Source organism: Pan troglodytes, chromosome 14 (genome assembly GCF_028858775.2).
Source record: "Pan troglodytes isolate AG18354 chromosome 14, NHGRI_mPanTro3-v2.0_pri, whole genome shotgun sequence".
In the NCBI taxonomy this organism is placed as follows: Eukaryota; Metazoa; Chordata; class Mammalia; order Primates; family Hominidae; genus Pan; species Pan troglodytes.
In genome coordinates, this window is record NC_072412.2 from 101,218,425 (window position 1) to 101,235,684 (window position 17,260).

Genomic DNA, 17,260 nt, shown 5'->3' on the forward strand with positions numbered 1-17,260 from the left:
TCTCTAATTTAAATTTCTCCAGAAAATTAGATTCCACGGCCTTCTTCCAATATTTGATAATTCTTATCTGAGAGTCCTCTCTGGACTATTTATTTATCCAGTTTGTTTTCACTAAACAGTATTGGTCTATTAGTTTACCGCTTCTTTCTTTTATCAAGACAGACTTTTAATTCTAATCTTACCCTAAAAAATACTGGCCACAAACCTCAGCTATTTTTTTATTTTATTTTTTTAAAAAACACAGTTTTACTCCCGTCGCCCAGGGTGGAGTGCAGTGGCATGATCTCAGCTCACTACAACCTTCGCCTCCTGGGCTCAAGCAACTCTCCTGCCTCAGCCTCCTGAGTAACTGGGACTACAGGCATGCGGCACCATGCTCAGCTAATTTTTGTATTTTTAGTAGAGACGGGGTTTCACCATGTTGGCTAGGCTGGTCTCAAACTGGTGACCTCAAGTGATCCACCTGCCTTGGTCTCCCAAAGTGCTAGGATTACAGGCATGAGCCACCACACCCGGCCATCAGCTACTTCTATAGGTATGCATTTTTAATCTTCACAATGGCTTCTAGTGAAAGTGTTCAATTCCTATTTGTAAATTGCTAACAAACTCTGGAAATACTGCCTTTGTACCCATTTGCAACTTGTATAATCTAGATCAAGTTTTGGCAAACTATAGCCCATGAGACATACCCAGTCCACTGCCTGTTTTTATTGGAACACAGCCAAGCTCCTTCACTTACGTGTTGTCTATGGCTGATTTTGCACTACAGTGGCAGAGTTGAGTAGTTGCAAAATAGATCATCTAGCCTGTGAAGCCTAATGTAAATCACTGTCTGACTTTCTACAAGAAAAAAAAAATACAGAATACTAACTATTCCTGATCTAGATATTTTTCCAGCTTACAGAATCAAAAGATCTGATGCTATTAAAATTGATCACAATTTGGTCTTTTCTCTAAACTACAGAATTCATTCCCTTATTATGAAAGGGTAGTAAATCAGTAAATGACTGACTAGTGTCTAAATCACCAAGGGTATAGACAGGTGGAATCAACAGGTTTGACCATATCTGCTTTATATTAGACATTACAAATCTTCATTTTACTGGCTATAGGTCTGATTTATTTATTGCATATCTCCTAAGCTGACTTTCACCTTGTGATTTAGATTTTCTGATCTTAAACTTTAGAATGTATGTTTTCTTTTAAGTGATGAAAACTTCCCTGCCATCACTAGAACCTTGGCTTTTAGATCCTTTTGTATGCTGGGAAGAGGAATGGGACAAGCCAGGGCCTCACTCGGAAGGGACCGCTACCTATGGAGCTATGGGCCTATTTTTTTAAATTATTTTTGGAATTTTCTAGAGCCAGTGGCATCCATATTTTTTTGACCACATTCCCCAATCAGTAAAAGTTCCCCCAGAAATACACATATTTATTTAAATGAATTTTATATATACTATAATACAAATGTGTACATTTTAAAACAAAAAAATGAAAAAATTAAAAGGATGAGATTTATTAATATATAAAAATAACGTCTAATAATTTTTTCCCACATTCCAATAGATAATTTTGCATACTCCATTTGGAGAAAACCACCCTAACTAAATATAGCCTTGGGGGTTTTTTTTGTTTTTTTTTCTGCATAGATATTTGAGTTTTGTCAGCTGCTGAAGATTGTTTGTTTGTTTGAATAATTTAGTACTTGACCTTTCTGTCCTTCTCTGAAATGTGTTTTTTTCCTTCATTTCATAAGATGTAAGTTCAGCATCTCTTCCTCTCTCAACCCTACTCTGGGCACTTAAACTCCTCTCCTCTCCTTAACTACCGCTTAACTTCTTCAGCTTCAAGTAGCCTCCAAGAAGACTGAGAGGTTAAAACCATCAGCATTTTCCAGCCAATAGTGCCAAATTCCAAAACACGCTCAAGAACGTCCTTTGGTCACTACACAGTGCTCTCGCAATCCCTGGGCCCATGTGCGTGGTGCTGTCTCTCTGTGCTCAGCCTCAGCCCATACTCCTCTCACAGTCAGATCCCTGTGCACATGGCACGGGTACCTGCCCTTACTCCTTCCTGAATGGAAGCAAAACTATCTCAGCTATTTAGCTAGTATTTTTAAACAACCATCTGTCAGTTTCTCAACTGTAAAGATTATGTCCTTTTGGTTTACTGCAGAATCTTGACAGCTCCGGGAGATAGAGCAGATGGCCAGGCTGACCACAAGTGGGGACAGACAGGCCACCTGTCAAAGCCTGCAGCAGTAAGAGTGTCAGCAGTTTCAAAGTGTGGTGACACCACACACAGTCACACAGTCACACAGTGTATCACTTTGAGAAGTCTACAAGTATAAACTAAGGTGATGCCAAGGAATTTTTAGTCATCCCTTTTTAGACAAATTGTGAAATAATAGCTATAGCTAATCAAAATCACCACAACATCATGTGGATATTTGTAGTCTTGGGTTTTAGAACTAGGTCAAAACTAAGAATCAAAATAAATCATTATGTGATCTCTAAATACATTGGTTTTCAAAGAAAAGTCTCTAAAAATAGTAAGTAAAAGTTATGTTTTGGTTTAGCATTTTAAAGATAACTTTAGAGCCCTGCATCTATTATAGGAACTTACTAGGCACAGCTGGAGCAGCTGGCTGAGATTCAAAAGCCTGCCAGGCTAAAGGATTTCCTGAAATGACAGAAAAATAAATGAACAAAAAACATCACAAGCTATGGATTAAATTTTTGTAGCCCTTATACTAATTTGAGCCCCCATAAAAAACATAAATGAAATGTACCAATATATAGCACATCACCAAGAGAATAAATATGTGTAACAGACATCTTTTTGAAGCTAAATTTTCCCCAGAATTACTTTTCAGTCAAATATTTATGATATCTAGTTAATTTTGCAAGTATTCCTCCCTAACCTGAGCTCTTGTTATTTGAAGAGGAGTTAAAGGGAACAACAACCCTCTTTCCCCAACTCTTTATCTCAAAACAAGAGGGAGGAAACCCAGCTCATACACCCCAGTACCACCTCTAGTTGGCATCCCTCAAATAGACAAAGATTCCTCAACAACCTGAGACGTGCAGGAACCAGGACTGGAATCACTGGGAAGAAAACTAGGCAGAAGTAAGACCCTGAACCTATGGCTCCCAGTCTCCCTTCTGGTCTCTTTTTTTTTTCTTTTGCAAAGTCAGCTCTTGCCCTGGTCTTGACTGGTTTAGTGTGTGTGTGTGTGTGTGTGTGTGTGTGTGTGTGTGTGTGTGTGTGTGTGTGTGACAGAGAGAGAGAGACAGAGAGAGAGAGACAGAGACAGACAGAGAGTTCTTGAATGATATGGAGACAGGCAGGCTATCACTGCCGCAGTCAGTAGGTTGTGCATATTCCCATTAAACTTAGAACAAACCTGTAACCCCCAAACAGCCACAGTTGAGAATAACGCAGCAAGCCTTTATAGCACTTTAGAATAATTAAGAGTTTTTTGGTTTTTGTTTTTTAGAGATGTGGGTCTCACTCTGTCACCCAGGCTTGAGTGCAGTGGTGCAATCATAGCTCACTGCAGCCTTGAATTTCTGGGCTCGAGTGATTCTTCCACCCCAGCCTCCTGAGTAGCTGTGACTACAGGTGCCTGCTGCCATGCACAGCTCATTTTTTATTTTTTATTTTTAGAGAAGGGGGACTCGCTATGTTGCCCAGGCTAGTCTCGAACTCCTGGCCTCAAGTGATCTTCCTGCCTTGGCCTCCCAAAATGCGGGCATTACAAATGTGAGCAACTGTGCCTGGCCTACTAAGAGCTTAATATCAATAATAATGGCAAACTTAATGAGGGCTTAATAGGTATATTATCCCATTTAATCCTCATAACAAGCCTATGATGTAGTTACTATTTGCTATGACTTGAATGTCCCCTCAGAAATGCAAGTTGAAATTTAACTGCCATTGTAACAATGTTACACGGCAACAGTGGCAGGAGTGGGTTAGTTATTGAGAGTGGGTTTCTGATTTAAAAAGATGCGTTTGACCCAATTTCCTTTCTCTCTGTCATGCATTAGTTGGCCAGGTGATGCCTTGCACCATAGGTTGACCCTCACCAGATGTCAGCACCATGCTCTTGGATTTCCCAGCCTCCAGAAACTTTGTTTCTTTATAAATACCAGTCCATGGTATGCTATTATAGCAGAGAAAATAGACTGAAACACTATTCATATTCCTGCTATAAAGCTGAGGAAACTGAGGCAGAGATTCACAAAGCTATGAAGTGCCAGAGATGGGAGTTGAACCCAGTCTGTCGACAGACCCTGTGCTTTTACATGCATAACTCTGTTTTACAGTGTATAAGTCAAGAGGTAAATGGCTCCTAAGCAGGTATTATGTGCCTAATAGTACTCTGATTAAAAAAATGAAACAACTACATGATAGTTTAGATTTTTTAAATTCTTCACCTTTCTGGGTTGTGGTAACAAATCTCTCAAATTAAAATAATAGAGGACAGATCTACGAAATCAATACAACAAGAAGAATGCCATCTTAGCACACATAAACAAGTGGGGCCCACATTCTTCTGAAGCCCAGTGCAATTGGGGAGGTTCCCCTTGCCACCAGTACCGGGATCCCATCCACTTACCTTTGGGTTCACTGATACTGTTTAATGGATTACAGGTAAAGTCTTTAATCTGCAAAGAAATACAGTCTTCTAGTGATACATTTGAAATTAGATAGGGACACACACATGGGATAATGGACAGATAATGTTGTTAGTAAATTAACCTTTTCACTAAATTATCCAGGGACATAGGGCATGTGGTCTTTAAAAGCATAGAGGCAGAAGTTATTACCCAAACCTCACCATCACACAATATATTCATGTAAAAAACCTGTCCATGTACACCTTGAATCCAAAATAAAATAACAAAAAATCTTTTTAAAGTTGCATTTGTATTTGGCTGCTTCTCAGAGTAATTACTGAAAGAAATTCTTACTTACTTTCAAATCAAATTAATTTTGAACTTTAACTGTATAAATCTTCAACATATTACTTTTAAATACCTTTTAAAAATGTATTTTATTGCACTAACTTTTACAAGCAATCACAAGGGGAAAAATATTCCATCTTCCTCACCTTATACCACTTACAAATGCTCTAAAGTAAAAACACATGTTCTTAGATAGACTGCGTTACTTAAAGAAGCATGGTGCCACACTGCCGCCAGACATACCTGCTGTCTCTGAGTTATAATCAGCTCATTCTGCTCCTGGAGTCTCTGCCCTAGCTCTTCTATCCTTTTCTTGTAGAAAACATTGCTTGCATTTAGATCATCTATCATTGAGGTTCGAAGTTTCTCTATATGTGACAGGAGCTGAAAAAAAGTTAAGAAAGGCATCCATCTGTAAGCTGCATGTCAAATGTCTTCATTCTCCAGATTTCAGGTACATGCTCTGCCTGTTTTGCTGGCCTGATACTATCCGTGCGCATCAAGTCGTTGAATAAATCTTTGATCATGGTATATCCTGGCCCTGGCTGCTCTAGGTGCTTCATCTGTGTTCCCAAGGGAGCTCACGACCCCAAATAGACAACACTGATAATGGGAGCAGCTGAGCCAACTACAGCACATAACACGAAATAACACATGATGAGCAACGATAAAGGATTCAGGCTTCTCCTGCAGAGTGGCTCTGACCCTCAGTACTAAATTTCTCCTGCAGTCCTGTCCTTCCGATGCCCACATGGGCCATCCTAGGCCAGAGAGCACATCTTAATGTTTTTGTTGTTGTTTTTTTTTTGACATGGAGTCTCACTCTGTCACCCAGGCTGGAGTGCAGTGGAGCAATCTCGGCTCACTGTAGCCTCCGCCTCCCGGCTTCAAGCAATTCTCCTGCCTCAGTCTCCTGAGTAGCTGGGATTACAGGCCCACACAACCATACCTGGCTAAATTTTGTATTTTTAGTAGAGACGGGGTTTCACCATGTTAACCAGGCTGGTCTCGAAGTCCTGAACTCAGTCAATCCACCCGCCTTGGCCTCTCAAAGTGTTGGGATTACAGGTATGAGCCACCGTGCCCAGCCCCATCTTAATTATTTTATATTCCCAGAAACTAGCACAATCCCTGGCCCTCAGCAGGTTCTCTGAGAAATGTTTACTGATAAATGTTTACCGAGAAAAAGAGGGGGAATGGTGGGGATTAGAGGGAAAGAGGGAGGGAGGGAAAGAAAGGGAGAGATGCAGAGGACAGAGATACAGAGACACACAGACATATTCATCTTTAGAGATAATGTCATGGAAGATCATAGACTGGACAAAAAGAATTCAAGAAGAATTTGTTTTCAATAATTGAAGGAAAGGTGCTTAAAGCAATTTCAGTAGTTGTTTAAACACAGAAGGCTAAAAAGAAACAAAGCGGGGGCGGCTTGAGGCCGGGTGTGGTGGCTCGTGCATGTAATCCCAGCACTTTGGGAGGCTGAGGCAGGCAGATCACTTGAGGTCAGGAGTTTCAGACCAGCCTGGCCAACATGGCAAAACCCCATCTCTAATAAAAATACAAAAATCAGCTGGGTGTGGTGGCGGGCGCCTGTAATCCCATCTACTCGGGAGGCTGAGGCAGGAGAATTTTTGAACCCAGGAGGCAGAGGCTGCAGTGAGCCAAGATCATGTCTTTGCACCCCAGCCTGGGTGACAGAGCGAGATTCCGTCTCAAAAAAAAAAAAAAAAAAAAAAAGGCTTCATAATTGGGGTGAAGAACATTCCAAGTCTATGTCCTGGAAGTGGTGACAGGGTAAGCTGATCAAATAAAGGAGCAGGAAGTATCCGTGCCTGAGATGAGTATATAAGGGCACCTAGACCAGCATTTCCTCATTTGCTTGCTTTTAGAAAATTAACACTCATTGTGTACTAGATGCACTTCATTTTGTTGAATCCACACCGCAATGTTATGGACACATGTTTTGGCCCCATCGTACAGATAGGAAAACTCAAGTCTAGAAAGGTAAAGTCACTGGTCCTAATTGAGACAGCCAAAGGTGGGCAGAGCCCAGACTTAAACTTTCACATGCAAGTTTCAAAGTCAGTGCTCTTTCGGGAGGCCGAGGAGGGAGAATCACTGGAGTCCAGGAGTTGGAGTTCAGCGTGGGCAACACAGTAAGACCCTGTCTCTACAAAAAGTTTTAAAAATTAAGCTAGGTGTGGTGGGGTTAGCCTGTAGTCCTAGTTCCTCGGGAGGCTGAGGTGGGAGGGTTGCTTGACCCCAGGAGGTTGGGGCTGCAGTGAGCTATGCTCAAGCCACTGCACTGTAGCCCCGGTGACAGAGTAAGACCCTGTCTCAAAAAAAAAAAAAAAAAAAACAGCAGTGTCTTAGCATCCTGCACAGCCTTGCCTCTGAAATGCTCTGTGCTCCTATGAGGCTGGACAAACACTGGGTGGAACCAATCTAGAAAGATTTTCCGAGTGAAACCTAAAAAGAATCTTTCCTTTCCTAGTGGATACTAAGAACCTCCCCCAAGGAGGGCATTGTCAAGAGCTTTCACTACATCTTTACAGGCCCCTGGAAAAGTGGCCTCCAAAGCAGTCTGGGAAATGCTGAGCTGGAAAATAGAAGGAAAAGCCAGTAAAAATGTCCAGGCTGCTGGATGGAGGTTTAGGATCTCGGCCTTGATCAACTACATGGGGAGTTGCTCCAGGCCCCAGGAAGAAAGGAGATGTGGGAATATCTAAGGGATAACATCATTCTTAATAGAGGAGTTAAGAATGAATCAGAAAGGCACGGAAAAGAGTACATGGAGAAAGGAATGGAGAGGGTCTAGGCAAACATAGCCAGAAATTATTTTGAAGTTTGCAGCTCATGAGCCCATTTTCTGTGATCCCATTTCAAGCACTGTGCATTTTTCCCTACTGGTCCACATCACCCCATCCTCCTTCCTTCATTATGTGACCATCTGACAACCTCCCAAGCTCTCAAGAGTCTTCTGTTGGGTAAAAAGGGCATGCCATCGCTTATCTGTGACTGCCTGTGAACTCCTACCAATGTTATTTAAAACAAAAAAAATTGCCAAGAATCTAGGTAAATCAATAGAAAGTTGGCAAATGCAACTTTCCCTAAACAGAGAAATACAATATGTGCATTGTGGGAACAGCAGGCACCAATCATGTGGAATAATTAATAGTTAGGTCTCAGGCAGAGATTACTAAACCTGATTGAATTCACCCCTCTGTTAGGGTTTAAGAGCAAAGAAGGGAGAGGTAAGCAGCTTCTAAACAAGCCAAACCAACAGACGAGGAAGGAGTGCAGCCTAGTGGTGGCACAAATCCGCCCCCACATACCCAGTATGTGAGGCATGCGCCCCACTCAGAACCAGGAAAGGCCTCACCTTCTTCCTCCATGACAACTGTCAGTCTTTCTCTCCATCACAACTCGCAATGACAAAGTATAAAAACTGTAACTCGCTTTCTATTCCAGCCAGAGGCCACTGAAATTCCCACAACTGTCTGAAACACAGACAGCTTTAAAGGAGCCAAGATTTTAAAAATGCCTCCCCACCCCCGATTAATAAAGAAACCTGAATTCTGTCCCTAAATACCAATGCTAGAAAGATGGCTTGAAGAATAAGAGTAGGGATTTTAATGATCTAAGAGCAGTGGTTCAAACCATAGATCCAAAACAGGATAGCCTGGGTGGCTTTTGGTTTGTTTATCTCCAAAATCCATGTGTTCCAGACTTACCTACTAAATCAAGATCTCAGGGAGTGGAGCTGGCCACGTGTACTTTGGAAAAGAGTCTCAGGTAATTCTGAAGTGCATCCCTGGTTAGGGATTACCATGTCAGAGCATCCAAAGAAAAGATCCTGCGTCCTTACAGAAAAGCAACCACTTGAAGCTGTCACTGCCTGTTTTCCTTCCCGGCTGGGAGCTTCACAGGTGAGTGCCTGGAGCTAGACAGGCCAGCAGTGTAGTATGCCCTGGAGTACACAGGGCCTGCATTCAAATACCAGTGACCGTGGGCAACACAACATCTGTCTAAGCCCCTGTGTCCTCACCTGTAAAATGAGTGACAGCATCTACTTCACAGAACTCTTAGAAGGCTTAAGTATATGGCAACTACAAATATCCATTTATTTCTAAATGTTCCCATGAAACCAAAGGTGTGCTGGTTAAATCAGCTTTCAAAAAAAAACACCCTGATGAGGAGAAATGTGCACAGCTGAGAGCCAGTATGAGTCAGCTCCAGGACACCAGGACATGAACTGTAAGAACAGGCCACTTTTGCTTCAGTGTAATGCAGGGGGACAAAGGAGAACACTCCTTGCACAGTGGAGCCACCTGTGGTGCAGAGAAACTACCGTCCACTGCTCCTGGGATCCTGCATCTTAGCTGCCATAGATAAAATATGCTGGGAGGTGAACGCCATCGTCCTAACTACATAGTCATTGCCACGGGGGAAGCTCCCTGGGTGCAGGGTGGAAACCTGGACTAGTGTCCTCCCTACAGCAGATGGTGCTTAGACCTCCAGACAACTCTGGTAACCCTGCTCTTCTGAACCCTACAATCAGCCTTTCTCCATCTATGAAAACAAGGCTGAATGATGCCCTAGCTAGATGTCTAGCTACCTTCCACATTCATTCTGCAAGTGTGTAGTGAGTGCCAACCACATTTCAGGCACATGAGTGGATGCTGGGGAGACAATGGAGAGCTAAATAGACAGAGCCCTTCACTCAGAGGGCCAATGACATGATTGGAGAGACAATAAACAAGGAAACAAATAAGCAAGTAAACTATTTAAAATAGTGCTCAGAACTCTGTTTGAGATATGATGGGAATAATAAAGAAAAGGGACTACCTACTTGGATAGAGTGACATCAGGTGACCAGGGCCCAGAGGCCAGAGGCAGTGGGGTAGGCAGGGTTCTCAGGGGGCCCTCAAGGTTGTACCCCTGGTGTACACCCCCTGTGTGATGCTGTCCCTTGGTCTGAGGAGAACCTCCATTGTGCTTCTCAACCACAGAATACGGCAAAGGTGAAGGGACTCTGGAGACGCAATAGCAGTCCCAAATCTGTGGACTTTGAGGTTATGAAAAGGAAGATTATCCTGTGTGGGCCTGTCTTATTCAGGTGAGCCCCCTAAAAGAAGTTCCAGGCCAGGCATGGTGGCTCACGCCTGTAATCCCTGCACTTTGGGAGGCCGAGGCGGGTAGATCACCTGAGGTCAGGAGTTCAAGACCAGCCAGGCCAACACAGTGAAACCCCATCTCTACTAAGAATACAAAAATTAGCTCAGCATGGTGGCACGTAATCCCAGCTACTCGGGAGGCTGAGGCAGGAGAGTCGCTTGAACCCAGGAAGCAGAGGTTGCAGTGAGCCAAGATGGCATCGCTACACTCCAGCCTGGGCAACAGAGTGAGACTCTGTCTCACCCAAAAAAAAAAAAAAAAAGAAATAAGAAGTCCCAGGCCCTTCCTGAAGCGGGAGAATGAAAGCAAGAGAGACACACTCTAGCTGGCCTTGAAGTCAACAGCCATGCTGTGCACTGCTATGGAGAAGGGGTAACCTCTGGAACCTGATAGTCTCAGCCCTTCAAATAACCACAAGGAACCTCAGACAGGAACATAGCCCAGATGACACTCTCAATGCAGCCTGTGAGTCCCTGAGCCCAGCCAAGCCCTGCCTGGACTCCTATCCCACGGACATTGAGAAGAGAAATACATGCCATCTTCACCCACTCAATTTGTGGTCATTTGCTACACAGAACAGAAAACTCATACTGAGGGGAAGGAGGTAGCCATGTGAAGAGCAAGTCGAAGGGCTTGCCAACAATGAAAACCAAGTATAAAAGAGGAAAAGGCCAGAATGTTCTAGAAATTAGCAGAAAGTCATCATAGCTGGAAAGAGCAGGTTCCGAAAGGCAGGGGGCGGGGCGGGGGGGTCAGGCTGAGGCTAGAATGGCGGCCAGCAGCGAGGTTATTTTGCTGGCTCTGTGGAGAGCAGACTAAGGAAGGGGAAGGCTAGAATTGAGGAGACCCGCCCTGGGGCCCATTCAGAAATGGAGGCTTAGTTCATGGTAGAGGCAACAGGAAAGTACAGAAGAACTGGTTCCATACAGTGGGCCCTGCAGACAGCCTGGACTCGGGGATTGAGAGAGAAAGGTGGAATCAAGATGAGCATCTGGAGGAACGAGGGTGCCATTTGCCAAGTCTGGGGAACAAACCCAAGAACTTCATCTTAGGCATGTCACACTTGAGAAGCCCATGGAGATGTCGAGTACTGAGCTGGCTACCTGATCTGGAACTCAGAAGAGTTGTTTAGGCTGAAGATGTAAACATGGGCATGATCCACACACAGCCCTAATCCCACTTCAAGAAACTCTCTCTGTTCAGTCCCTAGGGCACTCTGCATTTATCCCATCCTGATTCCCATAGCTGTAGCCTCACTCCTACTCCCTTCTGTACTGTAAGCAGTCTGAGGGCAGGCATTGTTCCACACCTCTTTTTAGCCTTATAAAGTGTAGTACACAGCAGATGCTCAGTAAATATCTCCTAAATTGAACTGCCACATCAGTGATACAATTTTCAATATAAACTACTGTATATGTGTATATCTATAGATATGTGTATTGGGTGTATGTCTGTGTATTATCACTATAAAGTATTTGCATGATGAAATGATATTTTAAATGGAATAGAGGAAAAATAGTGGTTCCTACTTCCTTTTCTAGCAATGATACAATCTTAAAGGTAGATTAATATCTAACTTTCCCATCGAAGTTCCTCAAGAACTGCAGGTGTTTTGTGAAATATTTTTATTTTTTGTTTGCTTTAGTTTGGCTCTAGTACTGTTCCCAGTTTCTTTTTCTCCCCTCGTCTTCCTCAGTATTTGTTCCACTTTGGAGAAATATAAGCTGATAAATTTTTTGATCATCTGAACACACTTCATCCTTGCAATTATACACATACATATTATATGACCTTTTGTCGTTTAATATTCTACTAAGAAAGGTAATATTAGAAAATGTGCAAAAGAGGAAACATTTTTTCCATCAGAAAAGATTTACAAGAAATACTAAGGTACAAAACACAATTTCAAGTGAAAAAATAAACAGAAGTTTTCCTATTTTAAGACGTTCTCAAATACATCCACTTTAGATGTTTTACACTAGTGTAAACACATTTTAACACTTAAATTTCTGATGTACTCAGGTGAAAGAGAATCAGTGTCATAATTAAAGTTTGTTTTCATTAAAGCGATTTTAATGTAAACAGTTCTTGCCTTTTTAAAAAATTACTTACATTGCAGTTCTGTGATACAAAAAAATCGGAAACATGTATTTGACAATGAAGAAATGATTAAGTAACTTATGATACATCCAATAAGATCATCATGAAGTCATTAAAAGTCATGATTTTGAAGAATACTTTAAAACTTAGGAAAGGTCTATGATATATAAAGTGAAAAGTGTACAAACCTACAAAACATAATTCGAATGTTGTAAAACTATGTATATATGAGGTTCTACACTTACAGAAATGCATACAAGAAAACTGAAGCAGTGGACAAGAAGGCTGCTGGAGCTGGCAAGGTCACCAAGTCTGCCTAGAAAGCTCTGAAGGCTAAATGAATATTATCCCTAGTACCTGCCACCCTACTCTTAATCAGTGGTGGAAGAATGGTCTCAGAACTGCTTGTTTCAATTGGCCATTTAAGTTTAGTAGTAAAAGACTGGTTAATGATACCAATGCATCGTAAAACCTTCAGAAGGAAAGGAGAATGTTTTGTGGACCACTTTGGTTTTCTTTTTTGTGTGTGGCAGTTTTAAGTTATTAGTTTTTAAAATCAGTACTTTTTAATGGAAACAACTTGACCAAAAATTTGTCACAGAATTTTGAGACCCATTAAAAAAGTTTCATGAGAAAAAAAAAAAAGAAAACAAATAAATTATAAGAAAGTAGTAGCAGTGGTTATCTTTGGTGTTAGAATTATAGGTAATTTTAATTTTGCTACACGTTTCTCCCCAAATGTTATTAAGTGGAAAAATATTATGTTTATTAAAAAGGAAAGCAAATATTTCTTTAAAAAATGGCCCACTTTAGGCCACTGGTTTCTTAACCTTACCCGACCCTTCTCTTTCTTGTGTTCTTGATGAATAGCTTGAACTCGAGCTGTCCATTTGCTTTCCTACAAAAGAATAAAAGAATAATTTATGTACAACTGTAACAATGAGATCTATGCAATATGGGAGCTTCCTTTTTAGTGAATACCTATGAAACCCAACTATCTATCTGGTAAAATTTTAGCTAGCGAAATAGTTCGGCTCTCGGTCCCCACTCAAATCTCACGTGTTGAAGGAAGGGCCTGGTGGGAGATGATTGAATCATGGGGGTGGACTTCCCCCTTGCTGTTCTCATGATAGTGAGTTCTCACAAGATCTGGTTGTTTAGAAGTGTGTAGCACTTCCCTCTTCGCTCTTTCTCTCCTGCTCCATCATCTTAAGACGTGCTTGCTTCCCCTTTGTTCTTCTGCCATGATTATAAGTTTCCTGAGGCCTCTCCAGCCATGCCTCCTGTACAGCCTATGGAACTGTGAGTCAATTAAACCTCTTTTCTTTATAAATTACCCAGTCTTAGGTAATTCTTTACAGTAGTATTAGAAAAGACTAATACAGCTGGTATTTTTTAGAATATACACAGTCAAAAATGCTTAAATACATTTGCATCTGGTTTTAATCTTTTACCATAAGGCAGGGGTCAGGAAAAATTTTTTAGTAAGGAGCTAACAGTAAATATCACAGGCTCTGGGGGCCAGACAACTTGGTCACAACACAACACAATACAGCTGTGTCATTCCACAACTGTATTGGGACAACAGCCATGGATAAGATGTAAATGAACTAGCACTCATAAAATGTTACTGAGACATAGCCAGTAACACTTTATTTGCAAAAGTAGGTGCTAGTTTGCCAACCTAAGAGGCCAAAAGGAAACACCAAGGTTTCTGAGGCCATGGGTTCTGAACTGACAACACAACTCACAGGACAGAAACAGAAGAAATTTAGGTGGGACCTTAGGATTTTAGAGCCACATCCTTCAGTTCATGAGCGACCAGCTGTAGTCTACAGCCTGCTGGAAGCAACTGTCAACAGTTCAGTTCAGGACACAGCTCCTGGTTTCCTACCATATACCAGGCACCTCACTGGATGGCCACTGGCAGGCTAAAAGAAGATAAAAAGACAGGCCCTGCTCTGCACGGGAGGCGAGTAGACACAGCCATGGAGAATCCACATATAATGTGTATGTCATCAGATCCCACTTAGGGACTACAGAAATGCTATAGCCTAGAGGCTTAGGAGAACTTTCTGAAAGCAGTACCTGGCCCCTTGGCTGAATACTAAAGAATGAGTAAAAGACAGGTCCCGAAAAGTGGGAGCTGCAGGACAGGCAGGAAAGCAGCCAGAACCGAGGAAAAAGACAGAAGGGCATGTTCTCAGAGGCATGGGCTGCTGGGCCGCTGGAGTGCCAGGAAAGCAAAGAACAGAGAAAGATGGCCCAGGGCCCAGAATCCGAAGGACCCTGCGTGCTGGTAGGAAGTCCAGAATAAGGGTCACTGAAGGACTTCAGACAGGACAGGGACATGGTCAGCCTGACTGCAGTGGAGCACGTAGATTTGGGTCAGGGAGGAAACATGTGAGCACTGAAGCAAGAAGCAGTGGTCCCTGTTTCCAAAGTCTACTTATCTTTTCTAGAATGACCCAGGCTTTTTTTAAAAATCCTGAATTCATAAGCTCTCATCTCTATTTGCTTCCTAGTTTAAAAAAATTGCTCCCCTAAACCGCTGTCACTTCCAAATGAAAGTGATTATGTTTGATAAATGTAACAGATCATCAGCTGGCCAGTTAGCAGTGTGTGTGTGTGTGTGTGTGTGCGCGCGCGCGCGTATGTGTGTGTGTGTGTGTGTGTGTGTGTGTGTGTATATATTTATTTGTTTGTTTATTTATTTTTTTTTTGAGACTGAGTATCACTCTTGTTGCCCAGACTGGAGTGCAATGGCGTGATCTCAGCTCGCTGCAACCTCTGCCTCCTGGGTTCAAGCAATTCTCCTGCCTCAGCCCTCCAAGAAGCTGGGATTACAGGCATCTGCCACCACGCCCAGCTAATTGAGCCGAGGTGGGCGGATCACCTGAGGTCAGGAGTTCGAGATCAGCCTGGCCAATATGGTGAAACCCCGTTTCTACTAAAAATACAGTTAGCAATATATTTAAACTCTAAAACTAAATCTGGTGCTTCAATATGCCCTTCTACACCTTTTGAAATTGAGAGCTACATCTGAAAGATGAAAAATGAATAGCTAGGTTATACTAACCAATTCAAATTGACTTTATGGAGAGAAGAAACAAAACAGTTTTGCCAACTGTTGTGTATGCTCTTTGCCAACAGCAAGCATGTAACAAACACCTCTTATGACTTAGGCATGCTGTAGGAGAAAAATAACAGCTAGTCACCTTCATGGTTACTGAAAAAGACAAACACTTTTTCTGCAGATGACACTCACTGTAAATTACTTCACTAAGAAAAAGGAAGGCATCCACTGCAGCTGTCACCCACTTGCACGTACCTGACTATCAAGAAGCTGCATGACATTATGGAAATCCTGGGGATATGGAGAACGGTCTTCTTTAAACTCGTGTGCATCTTTTAATGTGCCTATGTTGGACTTGATCTGCATATTGGACTTCTGGATTTCTGACAGTTGCTATAAGATAAAATTCAAGCTCAGTACTACAGTTAGACTTTCATAAGATGGAAACAGAGAATAAAATCAGGGAGCACATAGCTGTGTTTTAAATCTGACTGCCCTCTTGGACGCTCCTGGACGCTCTTGGACGCTTCTCCTGCTTCTGCTTCCCTGTGGTTTTACTGGTTTGTTTCTACTGCTTGCTGGTCTTCCTATCAGAATATGTACAGGGTGAAAAAAGGGGAAGGAAAATCTAACTTTCTAATCTTAAACGAGTCTAATTTTTGTTTTTTTGGAGACAGGGTCTCATTCTGTTGCCCAGGCTAGAGTGCAGTGATATGATCATGGCTCACTGCAGCCTCAACCCCCTGGGTTCAAGCAATCCTTCCACCTCAGCCTCCTAGGTAGCTGGGACTACAGGCGTGCACCACCACACCCAGATAATTTTTGTATTTTTTTTGTAGAGACAGGGTTTTGCCATGTTGCCCAGGCTGGTCTCAAACTCCTGGGCTCACACAACAATCTGCCTACCTCAGCCTCCCAAAGTGCTGGGATTACAGGTGTGAGCCACCAGGCCCAGCTGGGGCTTAAAATTTTTTATGGGCACTTAATAGGTACCAGAAACAGAAGAACTGAATGCACCTGGTTCTTAAGCTAGTTTAGTGAGAGGCCAACACTGTCCAGGGACCACATCAGTAAATCCACTGGGGACATAACGTTTTTAATTTTACCCTTTTCTTTTGATATTATTCCCAATGTTACTCATGGCAAAAACCCTCAGAAAACCACAGAAGGTAACACGTTAACTTCAAAAACAAAAGGATGGGGGAGCGCACGTCTCCTCTCCTCAGTGTAGTCTGCTCATAGTGACTTCATTTCAGAAAGGACAGCAGGTAAAGGAGGAAAAAAAGAGAAAATCTTCAGTGGAGACAAACACTACCTCAGCCAGGTAGCCAAGGTCAATAGCAACAGTTATAAGTCATGCAGATTCGTAACACAAAGTCTCAGACAAAACATTCAACTCTACTGCTCCCACACAAAAATGCCACAGACAGAGCATAAATTACCAAACATGGCTGTGTTTCAATAAAACTTCACTCATGACACTGAAATGTGAACTTTAATGAAATTTTCCTGTGTCACAAAATAGTCTTCTTTTTTTCCAATGTTTTAAAAATTTAAAAACTGGCTGGGCACAGTGGCCCACACATGTAATCCCAGCACTTTGGGAGGCCCAAGTGGGAGGATCACTTGAGGCCAGGAGTTCGACACCATCCTGGCCAACATGGTGAAACCGTCTCTACTAAAAATACAAAAATTAGCTGGGTGTGGTGGCATGTGCCTATAAGGCCAGCTACTCAGGAGGCTGAAGCATGAGAATCACTTGAACCCAGGAGGCAGAGGTTGCAGTGAGCTGAGATTGTGCCACTACACTCCAGACTGGGCAACAGAGAGAGACTCTGTCTCGAAAAAAATAAAAAGTAAAAATGTAAAAACTATTCTTATGTCACAGGCCATTCAAAAACAGGTGGTATGCTGGACTTGGTTCATGGGC

The 17,260-nt window shown here is 42.4% G+C and overlaps 1 protein-coding gene across 3 annotated transcripts in view; it reads right to left on the minus strand.

The window, feature by feature from the left end:
• Positions 1–17,260, minus strand: part of DZIP1 (DAZ interacting zinc finger protein 1) — a 63,667-nt gene that overhangs the window by 25,657 nt on the left and 20,750 nt on the right. For 2 of the 3 annotated variants that reach the window (XM_016925456.4, XM_054665476.2), the window contains exons 9-13: positions 15,586–15,723; positions 13,090–13,152; positions 5,217–5,357; positions 4,625–4,673; positions 2,626–2,682 (exon numbers count right to left, since the gene is read on the minus strand). In XM_016925456.4, the coding sequence (XP_016780945.2) occupies positions 2,626–2,682; positions 4,625–4,673; positions 5,217–5,357; positions 13,090–13,152; positions 15,586–15,723 (448 nt within the window). The remainder of the gene's footprint in view (positions 1–2,625; positions 2,683–4,624; positions 4,674–5,216; positions 5,358–13,089; positions 13,153–15,585; positions 15,724–17,260) is intronic. The other variant, XM_054665477.2, reaches the window with a different exon arrangement.